We start from the raw sequence: 21,373 nt of genomic DNA, 5'->3' as shown, positions 1-21,373 counted from the left end.
CTGCACAGGCGCGCCTCCATCTGCTAATCAGGGTCCCTTACACAGCGTTTGAAGACCCCTCCCACATAGTCCGGTCATCCCACCCTAGCAGAAACGTGTCTGCTGCAGGCACTGCCAGTTATGCTCGCTAGGTGGCGCCCAGCCAACGCCGAGTTCTAGATCGAGGAGTTCAGAATCTCGGTGCTGGTGTGCTAGCGGATTATCCCTATTTATAAGGGTACAAAGGCATTAAACAAAAATAAACAAACAACCCCTTAATATACGAGGGATGTTCAAAAAGTTCTCGCACATTTATATTGTGGTTATAAGCGGTGTGAGGGTGGAGGAGGTCGTCTGAGAGACGACCGATTTCCATCTTTTTGGACGCTGAAAGAAGCTTTAAGGGGAAGAAGATTTTCATGTGATGATGACGTGAAAGCAGCGGCGCATCAGTGGCTACGAGCTCAACCAAAAACATCTTTTGCTCATGGCATTAAAATAAACGACACTGGGAAAAATGCATCGTAAGGGAAGGTGAGTGTGTGGAGAAGTGATGTTATTTGTTTTTGAAATTCTTAATAAATAGAGTAAAAAAAAACTTTTTGAAGAACACTCGTACTTTGGAAATAAAAAATAAAAAAGTAAGGTCACACTTGGCCACAGAAAAAAAAGAACACTGCAAAAGTATGTATGTTTTATACAGCTTATATAAAATCAACAGCTTTTCCGTGTTAGACTGATTTATTCTGTTTCTCAGACATACAGAAAGCTGAGCGGACAGGAGAAGGAAATAAACATCAGAAACGTCCAGATCCGTTTAGCTTGTGCAGTCAGACGGAGGCTATTACAGTAGCTCTACATATCACACAAGATCTTCACACACGATCACTCCGTTAGGTGAGTTCCGACTGAACCCCTAGTTCTTACCTGTATACCCTAAATTCTAGGAGTAATAAAAAAGCACCTTCAGGTTAATGATGCTGCTCTAGCTCCCCCAGAGAGGTTCCAGCTTTGAACACGTTCGGTTGCAATACTTTCATTCGATATTCACGCGACCTCGAAACTAAAACGAAATACGTGTTGCTGTTAAAGTAGGTAAGAAAGAGTACGATCGACATCCCTGTGCACTAAAGGGCTGCAGGTACGTATACACCCCAGCCAGCAGCTTATTCACACAGTGGGAGTTGAATCCGCCCTCGACAAACTACAGGGGGCTACAGCATCCAAAAATTCGGCCCGAGTTAAACCTGGCGCCAGGATGCTCCTTGGAAATTCGGAGGTGGTCAGGGACACGCACGGACACCAAACGTTTTATATAGAGCAGTTTATGCAGGAGGAGGTGAGTTTTATTCATAGGTTCTTTACATGTTAGTCTTCATTAACGAGTGGCGTCCCACAGCTCATTACACTGGTACGTTTATCAAGATTAGCTAGCTGCAGAATCTTAATTCTAAGTGGTTATAAGACAAAGATTTTTCTGGTGAGTAGTCAAACGCTCCTTATTCATAGGTAACAAGGACATTAAACGAACATATATAACCCTAAGATATACATAAAAGAGGTAATTACGCGTGTGGAAAGCACTTAGCCACAGAAAAATAAAATATACATTATAAAAGAGGCTACAAATGATGATCCGTCCCTGCTATCCACTTATGATCGGATCGCCCACACTGACCGTGACCTAACAGACATGTAGAGACTCCACAGTATAACCAAAAAATAAGTGGACTGTGTGTCTCACAACGTTAAAAAAAGGAACAGTACATAAATACTCCTCTATGTTATAGTACAGACAGGCGGGGCGGTGCTGCTGATGAAATAATAAAGCTATAAGCATTACAAGTAGTGTCTAACCTTCCCATTTACTGTAGACAACAACGAAGAGGCATCGGAACGGCCAAATGATGAACACGTGTCCAGACAACACGCCAGGCACCGCTGCTGGATTTAATTTAACTTCCCTAAACTGTTGCTGCAAAGTCAGAAGCATGTAATTTACTGTATGTAATCAACTGTAGTGGCTAAAGCACGTGAATTTAAAAGTTAGAAGTGGTGTCCTAATACATTTATCCATGTAGTAATATTATTAAAATATTATTATCCCGATAAAAGTAAATAAAATCCCAATAAAATGAATTAAAAAGGGAAAGTACACACCAGTGAAACTGTTAGAACAAAGTCAGGACCTGATTTAAAAGAAATAAAGAATAAATCTGAGCGTCTATACTGAGAGAAGAATAAAAACAGCACGGCTTCTCAGACCGGGCACACCGGTGTCCTGTAATGCCGTCTCGCAGCCGGGCAAACGTGAACTAGACGCCACAGGATGCTAAACAAAGAGCCGCGCGTGACCGGCGACGCCCTGTGGCTGCGGGAAGTGGAGATTTCCGCCACGCTTACGGGATGGTCGGGCGGCGTCGGGTTTTTAAAGGTTGTCGTCCTCCTCGTCCTCGTCCTCGCTGATGTTCTGGCCCAGGGCGGCGATGGTGTAGCGGGCGCGCTTGCTCCCGGGCGACGCGGGCGGCGAGGTCTTGGTGAAGAAGGGCAGGCGGAAGGTCGGCGAGGGCGAGCGCTCGCGGGTGGGGCTGCTGCTCGGGCTCTGGCGCGGGCTGATGGCCTGCAGCATGCGGCCCTTTCCTTCCTTCAGCATGTGCTTCTGCGCTCACACACACACACACACACACCAGAAAAAACACATTAATACACACTCGTGAACAGATATAGCCGGTTTGCAAAAGTATGTGGACACCCTGTTCCAAAGCTATAGGCATTTCTATGGTGTTTCACCAGATTGCAAAGTATGTCTGTTAACCCTTTTCCACCGACGCGGAACGGTTCCGGTTCCCGAACTTGGTTTTGAACCGGTTCCGCGTGGTTCCACCGAAAAAAAGAGGTTCCAGACAGCGAACTAGCGTTCTAATCTGGCACCACAGAATACTGGGTTTTTCGGCGTGAACCGTGACGTAACCAGTGGGTGTGTCACAGTGTCGAGGTTTGGGTGCTTCGCTAACCCACTGTGCCGGTGTCTCTATTTTTCCCCCACTTTTTTCCCCCACTTTTTTCCCCCAATTTTTATCCCTATTCTAATCGTGTCCAATTACCCTGATTACGTCCACTATACTGATTCGACCCTTTTTTTTGCCGCCGACTGAGGACGCCACTCGACTGACTTGCGCCCCCCCTCCGGCACGCAATCGGTACAGCCTGCATTTTTCACCCGCACGAGCCGAGTTCATACACCGAGAGACACTGCGCACGGAGGGTCACACCCCCCTCGATGTTATTCCTCGGCCCTGTGCAGGCGCCGTCAGTCAACCAGCAGGGGCCGCAGTCGCACCAGTTATGAGGACCTACGCTCCGACTCTACCCCTAAGCCCCTGAACAACATCCAAACGTTGTTCATACTGCCGCCCAACCCAGTCGTAAAGGCAGAGCCGAGTTTCCATACGATGTATCTAGAAACCCAACTCTGGTGAGCTAGCGTACTTCACCGCTGCGCCACCTGAGCGGCCTGTCGCTGCATTTTTTTTATCTTTTTAAGTTCACCTGATTACATTTTGATCCAGTTTGCCGCTGATATTTTCATATTTACTTAAAAGAGATGAACTGTGTGATATGACGTGGTAAAAGCGACCCGGACAGTACGAACGACGCTTAACGCGAAAAATAAAGTGTACCGTGGCTTATTGTACTAAAACAACGACTGATGAATTTGGGCAGTACAGAGCGCTTAGAACCAGTAATAACGGTGAGAAATTTAGTGTTTCTATGTCTAATTTTTTGTACGTTCAGCCACGTTAAGCTTTTTTGACTCTCCCGAGAAGATTTAGAACCCCGAGCTGCATAAACCACACGTGAAGTAAATCCAGCTAACAGTGTTGTATTTTAGAGTAGATTTGATGGTTATTTCACACAAATGGAACTTTAACGATGTTTTATCGCTCGAGTCGAGCGCTGAGCAAATCGGTTATTTGTGCCGAGAGTCGCGGTGAGAGCGAAGCGCAAAACGCTTCTCACGTCAACGAACTAAAGAACACAACGACTGAGACAAACACGTCACGTCTTCTTATCACCGACAGCTGATCCATGCATTTTAACATAATAACGAACATCTGTAACAGCAGCACAAATCCCCACAGATAATCTACACGCTCCGCCATGATGTTACTACTCTTAACTTTCATTAAGCAACGCCCACCGTTGATGATGCTGCTTGGTTCCCAAAAACTGGTGGAAACGCATAACGGTTCTCGACAGAACACCAAGGTTCTAAGAAACCTGAACAGAACCGGTTCAAGAACCAGAACCAGAGTTCTTTTGGTGGAAAAGCGCTATGTCAGGATTTGTGCCTATTTGGACAAAACACTTATAAGCTCAGGCACATACATCACGATCAGTGTTCCAATGCATCCCAAAGTTCTGGAACCAGGGACACACAGACCCCTTCCATGAACGCTATAATTAGGAAGCGTGTCTACATATTTTTGGCCTTGTAGTGGCTCAGTCATTCTATCCTAGTGAGTGTGAAATGCCTGGAGAACCCAGCACTCACCAGCGCTCCCTCAGGCCCGAACATCTGCAGGAAGTTTCCGATAAACTCGCGCGACTTCTCCTCCCACTTCTGGATCAAATCGATGCTCTTCTCCTCCACCTTCTGCACGAACTCCTTACTCTTCTCCTCCACGTCTCGCACCTTCTGCTTCACCTTGTCCACGCGCTCCTGCAGGTGGTACTTCTTCTCCTGCACGGGGGCGGCAATTCCAAACGTGAGCCGTCGCTCGCGTCACGTCCGTGGGAACGGACGCCGACCGCATACTCACGTTAATGAAGCTGACGTTGAGCTCCTTGGCCGTGTAGCCGCGCTGCAGGTTCCGCCTCACGTACACGTCGTAGTCTCGGACGATGCGCGTGATGACGTCGGAGGTGGAGATGCCCTCGGTGCGCTGCGTCGGGGCGAACATGCCTGTCGGGAACGCGAGCGGATCGGAGCGCATCATTAGTTCCGATTATTTCGTAAGACAGCGGAGACAAGTGCATTAAACACCACTACAATAATAATAATCATATGTAATACGATATGATAATACGATTAAGCCTAATTAAGCATTTTATAGTTTTGTCTTCCGCTGCTGGAGGATCCGTGATTGCTGTTGAGGTGGGTACATTGCTGCTCACGCCTCCTCCGACCCACGTCCAGCCCTTAGCGGAACCCTATCCCCCCATGCACTCTGCACAGGCGCCTCTCAATCTGCTAATCAGGGTCCTTACACAGCGTTTGAAGACCCCACCCACGTAGTCCGGTCATCCCACTGCAGGCACTGACAATTATGTCCACTAGATGGCGCCCAGCCAGGGTATTTAAAAAAAATATGCACGTCAGTGCCTATTCGCTACCACTGGTGTGTGTGGGGGTGAGAGATCTTATTAGATGTCGGGCTGATGGTAGTTCATAAGGCCAGTCCAAATCGTTATAGCCAGACGTCTGGGTTCAAGTATCTCCAAAACAGCAAGAGGGACAGGTTGTTGGGCGACCAAGACTCACTGATCCCAGAGGACATAAAGGCGGTGGCGTCCGGAATGGACCACAAGATCTATCGTGGATCAAACTGCAGACTCCTGTCCACTGTCGAAAACACATAAGAAGCTCGACTGGTCAACAAATCACGTTTTCTCCAAGATCTTGTGGACAGCCGGGTACGTGTGCAACGTCTACCCGGGGGAAAGCACCAGGATGTTACTTGGTGGAGACGTCTGAGCTGTTTTGACTGCATATCATGCGGGTGGTTTTAATGTTTCGGCTCATGAGTGTAACATCAAGCTCACGGTGCTGACCGGCGTCCGCTCTAAAGCTTCCGATCTGACCCGTACTCGTCTCACCTGCGTCTTTGATGTGTTTGTAGACGTCGTCACTTCCAGCCGATGAGTACGGGATGTCGTCGTGAGCCACGAAGTCGATCTGAGCACGTGCAAACACACACACACACAGGTTAGCACTACGCAAACCAGGCTAGCTCTCACGCCCCGTCTCCGTAGTTCAACGCGTACCCTGTGTTTGGTGAGGAAGTCGGGCGTGAGGGTCCACGGCGCGTTGCGCACCACCTCGTCCACGTAGCGGCAGTGCGTGATGGCGTCGTAGCGCTCGTCCTCGTTCATCACGGTGAAGCCCTTGAGTTGGTGCGTGAGGTCGTCGCTGCACACTGCCGAGAGACGAGGGAGGAGATCAGAGACTCGAACGAACGGCAAAAGGGAACAGAACGAAAGATCAGCGGGTTCATTCGTACCCCCGACGATGAGGTGCGTGTTGGGAAAGAGGTTTTTGGCCTGCATGAGGGCCCGGGCGTGTCCCGAATGGAACATGTCGAAGATGCCGTCGGCGTACACTCTCACCGGCCTGTCGGCTGGGAAAACAAGAAGCTTTGATCACTAGGGGGTGCTATATACCCACGTAGGGTGTTCTACAGGGGCCCAACTTACGTGGTGTGCCTCTGCGAGCCTCTTCCATGGTGACGCGTTTATACGGCAACTCCTCCAAAGACTCGAGCTCGTCCGCGTAGGGAGCGGGATCTTTAATACCCTGTAAAGCGCATTTATAATAGCTGTGTTGTAATAATTCTAATAGTACGATGTATCACACAACATTATGATGGATTTATCAGATTATCACATTTATGTTTGTATTATAACATGAATAGTACAAGACATGATGGCTGAAAAGTTAAGAAGTGGCTTTCTGGGTGGCGCAGCAGGATAAACCCCAGATTCTGAACTCTTGGGCGCCCTCTAGCAGGCATAATCAGCCTCCAGTCTGCTGGGTGGGAAGAGGCCGGACTAAAAAGGGTGGTGCTGCGTAAGGACCATGGTGCCCAGGCCGCTCGTACAGAAGTGAATGAGAACAGAGATTGGGGCGTGGCTCTGACACCCCCTCCTTGGACACCGTTGGGGTCCCCAGAGGCAGATTGGCTATGCTAAATTGGGAGAAAAGGGGGTAAAATGATGCTGGGTGGCACAGCAGTCCACCATGGCTGAGTTTAAATCTCAAGTTTAAACTTCAACCGTGCTATCAGCCTGGCCGGGCGTCTAACAGGCACAATTGGTCATTCCTAAAATAAGGAAGGAGGGTTCACAAAAAGTCACACTAGTTAACCGTAACTCACCACGGTGCAGCGTTTGGATTTGGCCGGCCTGTCGGCCTCCTCGGCCTCTCCGTTTGATCCTTCGCCTCTTCTCCTCTTCCTGGAGACAGTCTGGGTCGAACCGTGGGCCTCCATTCTGAGACTGGATGATGCTCGGCTTCTGCTGGAAAATAAAACTGTTCATCAGTGCGAGACTTGATTTCCTGCCACGAATAATGTCATATAATAATAACCTAGTCAAACGAGTGACAGTCGGAGCTCTCCTCGGCCAGCGGGGAGGTGTGGGGACACGATAGTAATTACTAATAGAGAGTAAATTATGTGGACACCAAACCATGAGCTTGCTGGATGAACTATTCACAAACCATTGTGGCTAGAACAGACTCAAACTTCTGGCAAGGCTTCTTACAAGATTTTATAGTGTATCTGTGGGTTTGATGTTCTAATTCATCCTGAAAGTTGTTCAGTTAGGTCGAGGTCAGGGCTCCTTCAGTTTCTGTGGATCCCTAGTAATGGTTCGTGACTGAAGTACCTGAACTTCATTATTTAAAAGAGTGTTGTGTGTTCATTCCTGAGCGGCTTTATCTGGTCTTATGGTTTTTAAAGAAAAAAATATCCATTTAGCCTTTAAGGATCATCTAACAAACCTTTTTTGAGGTTTCCTGATGACGGCAGCACAGATTCTACCAAGAGGAAACGGTACCAGTGTTAGGAGTAGTGATGGAACGCAGCCCTGGTCTCGTTTCTTCATTTATCTCAATTATCTCTGCCACGCTCTGAAGAACGCAGCGCCTTTACAAACACTTCCACATTTGTTACCAGCTGATACATGCTGTGCATCGTCTGCATTCCAAAACGTGGCTTTGACCTCAGGTTTCATCATTGTGGGTAATTGTGAATGCTTTGACTGGGTGCTCGGGTGGCACAGCGGTAGAATACGGTATCTGGTGCGCTCTCAATGCCCGTCCCAAGCCCGGGTGAGGTATGCGGAGCTGAACGATCCGCTGTGGCGTCGCCATCCAAAAGATAAAGAAAATAAATACAGGATTTGCACCAACACCATTTTCCGCCTTGAGATACGGAGCAGATACCTGATCCTTAAGTACCGGCTGATGCCAACTCTACTTAACCCTGCTAAACCTGCTGGGTAGAAAGTATCTAAACACTAGTTAGTTGGGTTAGATTTTGTTCCATGCATCTTACTTTGTAGCATGGCCTCGTAATCCCTCATTAATGATCAAGCTTGGCCACAACCCAACAAAAACCCAAAACCCAACTAAATACAAGCTGCCATGAATTAGAAGCTGTCGTTGTCCACAGTCAAGCGTGCAGGAAAGAAGGACCTGTTCCAAAATCACATGAGGGGAATAAAAAGCCCTTCTGAAAGGCCAGCCACAAAGACCAGTAGTATAGTACACTGGAAGAGGGGAAGCATGCTGTGGTTGAACTTCAGGATAGAAGAACGTAGACAGAATAATGAGGAAGGAAGATTATCTTAAAATTCCTGAGCCTTGTGTGTAGTCATGTGTTCCAGTAGGACTGGTTTTGGAATGAATCTGGCTCAAATGAAGCCTTCTCAAGGTCTGACCTGAGCAGTAGTGGCGTATGCCTGGTTCACAATACACGATTTGTGCCCTGATTTTCGCTCGCCGGCTGGTCGGCGCTGGATTCGCCGGCTCGGGAGCAACTCGGCGTTCGCTCGGCGATCTAAACTCGGCTCTCAATCGCTAAGTGTGAACTACTCAACAACTCGATCCGAGCAGCTCGCCGACCGAAGCGAGATTTCTAGCATGTCAGATATCTGGATCTGAGTTGCCCGACTGGCGATGAGTGCTAAGTCGAACAGCCAATGAGAACGCAAGATGCGGTGTGAGGGGAAACGCAGTGGCACAGGGGTAATATAGTTTATATCAGAATACATCAGCACACACACAAGCTTTACAGTATTTCTGACCTTATCGATCTCTACAAAACACCCACGCTGCATTGCAAACAATATTTATTAACCTCCGACTCACTATAGAACAATCCATGCTGTTCACGTTGCCAAATCCACTCAGATTCATTTATTTTTCCTCTTTGATTTTACGCTGCACATCAGCGCACAAACTCTGATCGTTCGCTGCTTGTTGACGTGTATTTTTGGACGTGGTGTCGTTAAACCCCTCGTCACTTCTCACGTTTGTTTTTGTGACTGAACGTAGTTTGGGAGAGCAGAGAAGCTCGCCTGCGATTCCAGTTGGTGATAGATGGTGTAGTGTAAAACCCCCCATCACCCATCAGTCGTGTAGAGTGAAATCCGAACTTGGCATTAATGGTTAAGGTACTGGACTAGTGATCAGTGGGGCACCCGCTCAAATCCTATAAGACTCAACTGCTTGGAACCGTAAGATAAAAGTCTGATAAACGCTGTGAATGTGGACGTGTCGGCTTGAGACGTCCTGACAAAAATGACTGGACATGAATGTAAACATCTGACTTCAGTCGAACATCACCACACGTCGTATCAGCGAGTCCTGCCAGTCTGTGGGAAAGCACCACGGTTTAATTTTTCATCCGGTATCATGCGGCTCCTGCAGCTACTGACTGTCAGCCAGCAGCTGTTTGGACACACATGGCAACTGGGTCAGAAATAGAAGCTGGCGTATTTTGGCTGGGTTGGCAAGTCGGGCACCAACTTACTCCAGGGAAATCTGAACGCTAGGACATACGCGCACTCTAGAAAATGCCAGCACTGTGCCGAACGTTCCGGGAATTGGGAATCCTTCCAAAAGTAGTTTGGAAAACGTAGCTGGCCTGCACAGTAGATCACGCTGCATAAAGGTTATTATTTTTATTTCTTCTTAAATCATTTATGAGGACAAACGTCACAAAACTGGACCAATTACATCAGCGTATCTGGATCAAACCATACAGAAACTCATCCGTCTTCTCAGTTATTAAACAAAAGCCAAATGTGACCCTTCTACCTGAATCCTGCCTAAAGAATTTGGATGAATTGGAACCCCAACTAGACAAGTGATCCAGGTCTTATCATACAACAGCACTGAATATCCTAAATAGCTTAATGGAAGCCAAACCCACCACTCATGTAGCCAGAATCTCCTCCTTTAAAGAGCTGAGACTGTTAAAGCAGCAAATTCTAGTCAATTCCTACATTGTGCCAACAGTTTAGGGAGTGTCCTTCCTGTCAGAACAAAGTATGTTCTGTTAAAACAGTCTGACAGGTTTGTTGTCAGAAAAAATAAAGACTTGACCAAACCTGCAAACCTGCACCAAGCCCTGATCTTTATCTTATTCCAAACCTTAAGGACGATCCTAACTGAATTGGAACTCAGACTGTAGGACTTGTGAAGACTTGTGAAGACTTGTGAAGCCAATCCCAGCAGTCCTGTTCTAAAATCCACTGAACCTCGTACTTAGATGACCAGTCCATGGTGTGATGTGATGCTCGAGTGTCCACATACTTTCGCTCACCAAGCACTGGACTGTATTAAATGACCTCCAGTCATCATCATGTCTTCTTTACACATTCACCAGGTTGCTGAAGGCTGTTTGAGACACGACAATTTACGGAGTACCTGAAAGTACCTGGAACTGATTATTCAATGCCATTAATGCCCATATGATCATATTACATACAGAGCCATACTGGCATTTACCTACATATGCTAACGGCTAACTTTACCTAGCATTAAGAGTTCAGCGCTAAACAATAGTAATAAGAGTTCAAAACTCACCGACAGCTCGGTGTAAATCAGACGATAAGGCAATCAAGTGAATAAAAATGAAGTTTAAACTGAACAATCTGAACATTCACCGAAATTAAAGTTAAACTGACCGAACTGCTGGGTGCTATGCGCTTGACAGCTAACTGCCAACAGCGCAGGCGGTCACATCCCAAATACGCGCTCGCTCACTTCCCCTAAACACTATACACACAACACTCTACAAATCTAGTGTACACATCCCAAATACTTATTCCCTCACCTATCCTGCACACTACAAATCTAGTGTACACATCTCAAATACGCGCTCGCTCACTTGCCCTAAACACTATACACTAGCTAGTGTACATGATTACAAATACTCACTCCCTCGCTACAGATCTAGTGTACACATCCCAAATACGCGCTCGCTCACTTCCCCTAAACACTACAGAAGTGAATGAATAGCCTCAACACTGCCTCCTTGTGGAAAGAGAAAAATATGATTTGGTGCAGGTGGACGCAGTACTGATTACCGAGTACTTGTAAGATAAGATAAGACTTTATTGATCCCCTTAGGGAAATTAACTTGTTAGAGCAGTATGAAGACAGGAAAAACAGAAAGAAATACAACTAAGTAAAAAATATTGCACACATACTGTGTAGTTATTTACTCTAAAAAATATCTAAAAAATAATATATACATTAGAAATATGCAAAAATATATTAGGTTATTGCACTTATTGTGAATAGGTTACATATTGCACTTGTTATTACACCATGAACATGAAAGATTAGGAACGAGTGATATTATTATATATTATTATTGTTGTAAGCTCTGATGGCTGTGGGAATAAAGGACCTGCGGTAGCGCTCCTTCTTACACAGGGGGTGGAGGAGTCTGGTACTGAAGGAGCTTGTTAGGTCTCCTACAGACTCATGTAGTGGATGTGTGGTGATGTCCAGGATGGATGACAGCTTGGCTATCATCCTCCTTTCTCCCACCTCTTCTACAGGTTGGAGAGGACAGTTCAAGACAGAGCTCGCTTTCTTGATCAGCTTGTTCAGTCTTTTTCTGTCTCTCCGATATTGCACCACCCCAGCACACCACTCCGTAGAAGATGGCTGATGCTACCACAGTGTCATAGAAAGATCTTAGCGGTGGTCGGCACACTCCAAAAGACCTCAGTCTCCTCAGAAGGTGGAGGCGACTTTGGCCCTTTCTATATAGGGCATCCGAGTTGCTAGACCAGTCCAGTTTATTATTGAGGTGAACACCCAGGTATTTGTTCTCCTTCACCATCTCAATGTCCAAACCCTGGATGCTCACAGGTGTGGTGTGATGCGACTTTTTCCTGAAGTCGATCACCAGTTCTTTAGTTTTACTGGTGTTAATATGAAGCACATTCAGTTCACACCAGGTAACAAAGTCCTTGATGATCCTCCTATATTCCGGTTCGTTCCCGTCAGATAAACATCCAACAATGGCCGTGTCGTCCGAGAACTTTTGCAGGAAACAGTCTTGTGTGTTATGTTGAAAGTCTGAGGTGTATACGTAAAAAAGAAATGGAGAGAGGACAGTCCCTTGCGGTGCCCCTGTACTGCTAACCACTACGTCCTGAAGCCTCACGTACTGTGGTCTGTTGGAGAGGTAATCAATCGTCCACACGGTGAGGTGACGGTCAACTCCAGCTACGTCCAGCTTCTTTCCAAGTAGTGATGGTTGTAGCGTATTGAAAGCACTGGAGAAATCGAAAAACATGACCCTCACAGTGTTCCCAGGGGTGTCAAGGTGTGGGAGGGATCTGTGTAACAGGTGGATGACTGCGTCCTCTACACCAATGCCAGTTTTGTAGGCAAACTGCAGGGGGTCCAGCGTTGTGTCCACTATAGGTCGAAGGTGGTTGAGTATAATCCGCTCTAGAGTCTTCATTAGATGTGAAGTAAGGGCCACTGGTCTGAAGTCATTCAGCTCCCTGGGGTGCGCAGTCTTAGGCACTGGAACCAAGCAGGAAGTTTTCCATAGGACTGGCACCCTCTATGTAGGAATGTAAATGACTGGCACCCTCTATGTATGAATGTAAATGACTGGCACCCTCTATGTACCCTCTGTATGAATGTAAAGCTGGACTGTTACTTTTCAGAATGGTTTTGTAAATGTTGAGGCTCGATTGTGAAGTTATTTGATAATTCTATATACACCGATCAGCCATAACATTAAAACCACCTCCTGGTTTCTACACTCGCTGTCCATTTGATCAGCTCCACTTACCATATAGAAGCACTTTATAGTTCTACAATTACTGACTGAAGTCCATCTGTTTCTCTGCATGCTTTTTAACTTTGGTGGTGGTGTGTTAGTGTGTGTTGTGCTGGTATGAGTGGATCAGACACAGCAGCGCTGCTGGAGTTTTTAAATACCGTGTCCACTCACTGTCCACTCTATTAGACACTCCTACCTAGTCGGTCCACCTTGTAGATGTAAAGTCAGAGACGATCGCTCATCTATTGCTGCTGTTTGAGTCGGTCATCTTCTAGACCTTCATCGGTGGTCACAGGACGCTGCCCACGGGGCGCTGTTGGCTAGATATTTTTGGTTGGTGGACGATTCTCAGTCCAGCAGTGACAGTGAGGTGTTTAAAAACTCCAGCAGCGCTGCTGTGTCTGATCCACTCATACCAGCACAACACACACTAACACTGCTGAGAATGATCCACCACCTAAATAATACCTGCTCTGTGGTGGTCCTGTGGGGGTCCTGACCATTGAAGAACAGCATGAAAGGGGATAACAAAGCATGCAGAGAAACAGATGTACTACAGTCAGTAATTGTAGAACTACAAAGTGCTTCTATATGGTAAGCGGAGCTGATAAAATGGATAGTGTGTGTAGAAACAAGGAGGTGGTTTTAATGTTATGACTGATCAGTGTGTGTGTGTGTGTGTACAGGTCCTTCTCAAAAAAATTAGCATATTGTGATAAAGTTCATTATTTTCCATAATGTAATGATAAAAATTAAACTTTCATATATTTTAGATTCATTGCACACCAACTGAAATATTTCAGGTCTTTAATTGTTTTAATACTGATGATTTTGGCATACAGCTCATGAAAACCCAAAATTCCTATCTCAAAAAATTAGCATATCATGAAAAGGTTCTCTAAACGAGCTATTAACCTAATCATCTGAATCAACGAATTAACTCTAAACACCTGCAAAAGATTCCTGAGGCTTTTAAAAACTCCCAGCCTGGTTCATTACTCAAAACTGCAATCATGGGTAAGACTGCCGACCTGACTGCTGTCCAGAAGGCCATCATTGACACCCTCAAGCAAGAGGGTAAGACACAGAAAGAAATTTCTGAACGAATAGGCTGTTCCCAGAGTGCTGTATCAAGGCACCTCAGTGGGAAGTCTGTGGGAAGGAAAAAGTGTGGCAGAAAACGCTGCACAACGAGAAGAGGTGACCGGACCCTGAGGAAGATTGTGGAGAAGGGCCGATTCCAGACCTTGGGGGACCTGCGGAAGCAGTGGACTGAGTCTGGAGTAGAAACATCCAGAGCCACCGTGCACAGGCGTGTGCAGGAAATGGGCTACAGGTGCCACATTCCCAGGTCAAGCCACTTTTGAACCAGAAACAGCAGCACTGGACTGTTGCTCAGTGGTCCAAAGTACTGTTTTCGGATGAAAGCAAATTTTGCATGTCATTCGGAAATCAAGGTGCCAGAGTCTGGAGGAAGACTGGGGAGAAGGAAATGCCAAAATGCCTGAAGTCCAGTGTCAAGTACCCACAGTCAGTGATGGTCTGGGGTGCCATGTCAGCTGCTGGTGTTGGTCCACTGTGTTTTATCAAGGGCAGGGTCAATGCAGCTAGCTATCAGGAGATTTTGGAGCACTTCATGCTTCCATCTGCTGAAAAGCTTTATGGAGATGAAGATTTCATTTTTCAGCACGACCTGGCACCTGCTCACAGTGCCAAAACCACTGGTGAATGGTTTACTGACCATGGTATTACTGTGCTCAATTGGCCTGCCAACTCTCCTGACCTGAACCCCATAGAGAATCTGTGGGATATTGTGAAGAGAAAGTTGAGAGACACAAGACCCAACACTCTGGATGAGCTTAAGGCCGCTATCGAAGCATCCTGGGCCTCCATAACACCTCAGCAGTGCCACAGGCTGATTGCCTCCATGCCACGCCGCATTGAAGCAGTCATTTCTGCAAAAGGATTCCCGACCAAGTATTGAGTGCATAACTGAACATAATTATTTGAAGGTTGACTTTTTTTGTATTAAAAACACTTTTCTTTTATTGGTCGGATGAAATATGCTAATTTTTTGAGATAGGAATTTTGGGTTTTCATGAGCTGTATGCCAAAATCATCAGTATTAAAACAATAAAAGACCTGAAATATTTCAGTTGGTGTGCAATGAATCTAAAATATATGAAAGTTTAATTTTTATCATTACATTATGGAAAATAATGAACTTTATCACAATATGCTAATTTTTTGAGAAGGACCTGTATATATATATATATATATATATATATATATATATATATATATATACAGTATATCAGTATTATGTTTAAAATTGGTCTTTTATTTTGAAATTCGTTCTTTTACTCAGCCGGAGGTAAGCAGTAGGTGGCTTCACATTCCTGAGCGCCACATGGAGAGCAGCGTGTTCACAACCGAAGACAGACTGCGTATTTCTATCCACTTTATAACATGAATATTATTAATAAAGTTAACATTTTACATTCTTTAATTCTAATAGGTAAGTAAGAACTGTGGACTCATGTATCTAGCGAATAATAACAGGGTGAAAATAGACTTGCATTATGTGTCGTTGCTAAAAAAAAAAGTATAAATTCTTATTTTATTTCATTTTTGCCTTCATGTGTTGCCCGTTCGTTTTTCCCTAGATGAATGTGGTGTCAGAAAAGGCGCACAGGAACTCCTGTAATGGTTTATAATCACAAAACTCCCTCAGATTCTGTGATTTCTCTGTTACAAGCACATCTTTAACGCTGCATGTGCACAAGAGTTTAAAAGTGTTCCATTGTATTAAAGCCTGATGTCTTTTTCTCTCATGCAGGCAGGAATGTGAGCTTCCCTGTACAGGAGACCCTGACCTGGTGCAGAGACCATGTGGAGATCTGATCATGCCATGTGCATGTTAACTGCAGGTGATTTCTTTGGATCAGGTTTGATTACTACTCCCAAGTCCCATGGCAGTGCACTTTACACCTTTGAAGCTAATGCTAGACATTGCACATGGTGATCTTAGGCTTGTGTGCATCCTCAATAATTAATCTCAACAGTTACAATTTATTATTTGATTTTTGAAATGTCCTGCATTTTGGACTCAAACTTGCTGGAAAAAGTATTAAATCCTTATTATATTTCATTCTTGCCTTTATGTGTTGCCCGTTCGTTTCCATCTAGACGAACGAGGTGTCAGAAAAGGCACACAGGAACTCTCGTGATGGTTTTTAATGACATGGAAAACTGTTGTGATTTCTGTGTCCCTGCTGTTGTGAGCACATTTTGAACGCTGCATGTGCACAAGAGTTTAAAAGTGTGTCCACTGTAGTAAGAAGTCTTTTTTTTTTCTTATACAGGCAGGAATGGGAGCCTCCAGGAGACCCTGTACTGGTGCAGAGACCATGTGGAGACCTGATCCTGCCATGTGCATGTTAACTGCAGGTGATTTCTTTGGATCAGGTTTGATTACTACTCCCAAGTCCCATGGCAGTGCACTTTACACCATTCAGGCTAATGCTAGACATTGCACATGGTGATCTTAGGCTTGTGTGCATCCTTTTGATCGTGGAAACCCAATTAATAATTAATCACAAGTTACTAAGACAGGTCGTTAAGGACCAAACTTTTTAGTTTAACTTTGAAATTTACTGTATTTTAAACTCGACTGGTATTTGTACTGGAATAAAAGTATTAAATTCTTATTATATTTTATTTTGCCTTTATGTGTTGCCCGTTCGTTTCCATCTAGACGAACGTGGTGTCAGAAAAGGCGCACAGGAACTCTCGTGATGGTTTTTAATGACATGGAAAACTGTTGTGATTTCTGTGTCCCTGCTGTTACGAGCACATCTTGAACACTGCATGTCTAACAGGGTTCAAAAGTGTGTCCACTGTATTAAAAAGTCTTTTTCTCTTATGCAGGCAGGAATGTGAGCCTGAGAGACCATGTGGAGATCTGATCATGCCATGTGCATGTTAACTGCAGGTGATTTCTTTGGATCAGGTTTGATTACTACTCCCAAGTCCCATGGCAGTGCACTTTACACCATTGAAGCTAATGCTAGACATTGCACATGGTGATCTTAGGCTTGTGTGCATCCTCTTACATTTACATTTTTAGCATTTAGCAGACACTTTTATCCAAAGCGACTTACAGTACTGTGATGGTAAGCAATTGAGGGTTAAGGGCCTTGCTCAAGGGCCCAACAGCAGCAACCTGGCAGTGGTGGGGCTTGAACCAGCGACCTTTCGATTACTAGTCTAGTAACCTTAACCACTAGGCTACAACTGCCCTCTTGATCATGGAAACCCAATCAACAGTTTATCACAAGTCGTGAGGGACCAAACTTTTATTTTAACTTTGAAATTTACTGCATTTTAGACTCGACTGGTCTTTGTTCTGGAAAAAGTATTAAATTCTTAATATATTTCATTCTTGCCTTTATGTGTTGCCCGTTCGTTTCCATCTAGACGAACGTGGTGTCAGAAAAGGCGCACAGGAACTCTCGTGATGGTTTTTATCGGCATGGAAAACTGTTGTGATTTCTGTGGTCCTGCTGTTACGAGCACATCTTGAATCGAAAGCTGTTTAACAGTGTTTGACTTCATTCTATAAATGTTATTAAACGTAATTAACCACACGGTCTGTGTCCAGGTAAGCGTGTGTGCCTTGTACTGCCCGCCATGAGGGAGCTGAACACAGGAGGAGCTGTGCTTCTATTCATGACAGGTGAGCTCACCTAATGCTGTTCTTTATGGTCGTCAGACTTTGCCTTGGTGTTGCCCGTTCACGTATCTTTGTGGTGGACGTGGTGTCATGTAAGGCACACAGTAAATCCACTCGGGGAATCAACAAAAGCTTGGAGGTCTCACCGACTCCTGCTGCACCTCCCTCGAGAAGAACATCTTTAATAATCATGGGGAAAATGTAGTTTGGGTTGACTTTTTTTCTCTTTTTGAATGTAATTTCATCGCAGATTGCTGACCATGAAGTACAGCGGATAGGAACGACGGCGGCGGCCCACCAGCATCACCGTTACAGCCGAGACGCCGTCAGATCCAATCCAAGCGCAAAGCTGAACAGTCATGAAAGATCGCGATTAATAAAACGAATTCAATACCTTGAAACATGACGGTTGATCAGTTGTTTCTAAGATGTTTTGCTTCCTTGTAACATAACAATAGTCCCTAACCTCACTGTAACCTCCACACGTTTCCCTTAACCTGCTAGTAATGATCTCGGACGTAATTAACCAGCTTCACGCCTCGTCTTTAATCTACCCCAGTGCTGCGCTTCCTTCACTGGTCTCCTGTAGCTGCCCACACAACGATGCTCATCTACGAAGCCAAGCCACTGAAGCACTCGTCAAATCCCTGTTCTGTACCAGAGCAGTTTAAAGCTGCTGGTCATGCCGGCACCACTGAGACCTTCTGTTCTCCTACTCATGTCGTTTTCTAACAGGGTTTGTGCAGATTTGTGTTGGTACATCGATGCTAAATGATGTAAATGTTGCTGAATTAGTATTTACTGGTGTAATAATTTAAAGAATAAGGATGTGACTGAGCTTTTTTGTGATTTATTTCGATTAAACCTTTCTTTTGGATATTTTTGATACTCTATTGCAACTGCTGTTTTTTTTCCCTAACAGAATAAATCTGATGTTAAAAACCATGTTGTTTGTATTTTGTGCTTCATTATCAGTGCTGTAAACTGTAGTGATGGCTGTTATAATTACATTCAGACATGATTTGGTTCTGTCAGGTGCAGGAATTTAGACTCGTCCTGATCTACAAAACTGTCCCATTATAAAGAATGAACTGGGTGGCTAAGTGGGTAACACTGTCTCCTCACAGCAAGAAGGTCCTGAGTTCGATCTCCAGGTGGGGCGGTCCGGGTCCTTTCTGTGTCAGCGTGAGTTTCCTCCCACAGTCCAAAGACGTGCAAGTGAGGTGAATTGGAGACACTAAATTGTCCATGACTGTTTGATATAACCCTGTGAACTGATGAATCTTGTGTAATGAGTAACTACCGTTCCTGTCATGAATGTAACCAAAGTGTAAAACATGACGTTAAAATCCTAATAAACAAACATAAAGAATGAACTAAATATTTCATTTACATTCAGTTTTTGTGCAGTTTCCCTCAATGCTTTTAATTAAGCAATTAAAAGTAATTGTGCATTATAATGTGCAATTTTGTTTATGATAGCACTTTATCTCTGGAGGGAAATACTAGCACAAAACATACTGTATACATTTATAAACACAACTGGATGCGGTAAGGATGTCAGTGTAGATAATAGACTATTATATTGCACTATAATATACATCTTCCTCAATGTTCTCCCCATGTCTGTGTGGGTTTCCTCCGGGTGCTCCAGTTTCCTCCCACAGTCCAAACACATGCAAGTGAGGTGAATTGGAGACACAAAATTGTCCATGACTGTGTTTGATATAACCTTATGACCTGATGAATCTTGTGTAATGAGTAACTACCGTTCCTGTCATGAATGTAACCAAAGTGTAAAACATGACGTTAAAATCCTAATAAACAAACAAACACCTTCCTCAGGTTACACTTTTAACTAGAAATGTAAGAAACCAAGAACCTGACCAGGGGTGTCAAAACTTGTGCATAAAACTGATTTTATTGACGTTTAACGTTTGGAGTCGCTGAATGGAAACATTAGTGTTTTATTCGTATTTCTTTATGCAGTTCCGCTCCTCGCCGCTAGACGGAGCTCCGCTCTCTCCTCTACACACACTTAAAACTGTGATTCAGTAAGCTATGCATTCGACTCTGATTCAATGCTTGGGGATTAATGGGGTCGACTCTAATGATTCGATTCAGAACAATCGTTTATTTAATGCCCCATTCCAAAACCTGAAGCTGAAGTGGTTCAGTTCAGCTCGTTTAAAATGGGGGAAAGAGGGGGAATCCCCAAAGTATTTATTTATTTTTCATGTATTAGTATTTCAATCTCACAATAATTGTCTAACAGAGCACAGCCCTGTCTACACATAATATACTGTACTATAAAAGTGCTACTTTATATTTAAGTAATTACTAAATAACACCATCACAGACAACAAAATAAATAGTATGAATAGTTATAAAACAGCAGCAATAATAATAATATTAATAATAATAATAATAATAAATAGTGATCAGTAAATTGATACTACTACCTCTAATAAAAAAATAAATAATTATAACAAATAAATAATTATTTAATATTATTACAATCATTACACAATAATTATAAAAACAATAATGTAATAACTATAATCAAAATTATAAATACATATCAATTAAATTAATAATAATAATAAATAGTGATCAATAAATTAAATAATACCAGCCTAGACATCAAAATAAATAGTAATAATAGTAATAAAACAGCAGCAAAATTAATAATAATAATAATAATAAATAGTGATCAATAAATTGATACTACTACTTCTAATAAAAATAATAAGATAATTATAACGAATAAATAATTATTTAATAATACTATTACAACCATTACACAATAATAATAAAAACAGTAATGTAATAACAATAATAAAATGATGAATACATATAAAATTAAAATAATAATGATAGTGATAAATTAAATAATACCAGCCTAGAAAACAAAATAAATTGTAATAATAATAAATAAAACAGCAATAATAATAATAACAATAATAACAATGATAAATAGTGATTAATAAATTGATACCACTACTTCTAATAAAAATTTAAAAAATTATTAGAACAAATAAATAATTATTTAATAATACCATTACAATCATTACACAATAATAATGAAAACAATAATGTAATAACAATAATAAAATATGAATACATATAAAATTAATAATAATAATAAATACAGTAATAATACTGTTGTTGTTGTTTTTTTTTACCAACTTTCATTACTCACTCACAACTAAAGACAATTTCAAACATCCAGTCCACATTCTGCATGTTTTGGGAGGTGGAAGAAAACTGGAACGCACAGGGGGAACCCACACAGACACTGGGAGAACATACAAAACTCACCACGGACATTGACTGGAGGATGTTGCTATGCTGCTACATCGATCAACCACGATATTGAAACACCTTCATTTTTGCTTCATGTATAATTACTGTTGTTGTTGTTGTTATTATTATAACGGCTGGGCGGCACGGTGGCTTGGTGGGTAGCACTGTCGCCTCACAGCAAGAAGGTCCTGGGTTCGATCCCCAGGTGGGGCGGTCCAGGTCCTTTCTGTGTGGAGTTTGCATGTTC

General features: G+C 43.6%; 1 protein-coding gene, 1 long non-coding RNA gene and 5 other non-coding genes across 10 annotated transcripts; 6 read left to right on the top strand and 1 right to left on the bottom strand.

Annotated features, from left to right (window-relative positions):
• Nucleotides 1-668: 668 nt before the first annotated feature.
• pcyt1aa (phosphate cytidylyltransferase 1A, choline a) lies at nucleotides 669-11,025 on the bottom strand. Of its 3 annotated transcripts, none has more exons than XM_062993766.1 (9): nucleotides 10,957-11,025; nucleotides 7,137-7,275; nucleotides 6,457-6,556; nucleotides 6,264-6,380; nucleotides 6,028-6,179; nucleotides 5,860-5,938; nucleotides 4,803-4,945; nucleotides 4,535-4,723; nucleotides 669-2,638 (listed from the first exon to the last, which is right to left on the bottom strand). In XM_062993766.1, the coding sequence occupies exons 2-9, from the start codon at nucleotides 7,248-7,250 to the stop codon at nucleotides 2,408-2,410; spliced, it is 1,125 nt and encodes a 374-aa protein (XP_062849836.1). In that variant the 5' UTR covers nucleotides 7,251-7,275; nucleotides 10,957-11,025; the 3' UTR covers nucleotides 669-2,407. The 3 variants fall into 3 exon arrangements, with proteins under 3 accessions (XP_062849836.1, XP_062849834.1, XP_062849833.1); XM_062993764.1 differs by lacking the exon at nucleotides 10,957-11,025 and adding an exon at nucleotides 10,856-10,936 and having other exon boundaries at nucleotides 7,137-7,278; XM_062993763.1 differs by lacking the exon at nucleotides 10,957-11,025 and adding an exon at nucleotides 10,856-10,933.
• A 4,459-nt stretch (nucleotides 11,026-15,484) lies between these two features.
• LOC134311282 (uncharacterized) lies at nucleotides 15,485-18,221 on the top strand. 2 transcript variants are annotated; one of them, XR_010011392.1, is made up of 6 exons: nucleotides 15,485-15,603; nucleotides 15,925-16,015; nucleotides 16,451-16,535; nucleotides 17,016-17,079; nucleotides 17,749-17,823; nucleotides 18,071-18,221. It is a non-coding gene; the product is annotated as an uncharacterized LOC134311282 (long non-coding RNA). The 2 variants fall into 2 exon arrangements; XR_010011391.1 differs by having other exon boundaries at nucleotides 15,485-16,015.
• LOC134313014 (small nucleolar RNA SNORA13) lies at nucleotides 15,718-15,850 on the top strand. The gene has a single exon (XR_010011921.1). It is a non-coding gene; the product is annotated as a small nucleolar RNA SNORA13 (small nucleolar RNA).
• Nucleotides 16,241-16,377, top strand: LOC134313012 (small nucleolar RNA SNORA13). The gene has a single exon (XR_010011919.1). It is a non-coding gene; the product is annotated as a small nucleolar RNA SNORA13 (small nucleolar RNA).
• LOC134313011 (small nucleolar RNA SNORA13) lies at nucleotides 16,809-16,945 on the top strand. The gene has a single exon (XR_010011918.1). It is a non-coding gene; the product is annotated as a small nucleolar RNA SNORA13 (small nucleolar RNA).
• On the top strand, nucleotides 17,531-17,667 carry LOC134313013 (small nucleolar RNA SNORA13). Its single transcript, XR_010011920.1, has one exon. It is a non-coding gene; the product is annotated as a small nucleolar RNA SNORA13 (small nucleolar RNA).
• On the top strand, nucleotides 17,864-18,001 carry LOC134313015 (small nucleolar RNA SNORA13). Its single transcript, XR_010011922.1, has one exon. It is a non-coding gene; the product is annotated as a small nucleolar RNA SNORA13 (small nucleolar RNA).
• Nucleotides 18,222-21,373: the final 3,152 nt, after the last annotated feature.

Source organism: Trichomycterus rosablanca, chromosome 4 (assembly GCF_030014385.1).
Source record: "Trichomycterus rosablanca isolate fTriRos1 chromosome 4, fTriRos1.hap1, whole genome shotgun sequence".
NCBI lineage: Eukaryota > Metazoa > Chordata > Actinopteri > Siluriformes > Trichomycteridae > Trichomycterus > Trichomycterus rosablanca.
This window is presented reverse-complemented; position numbering and strand designations above follow the sequence as displayed.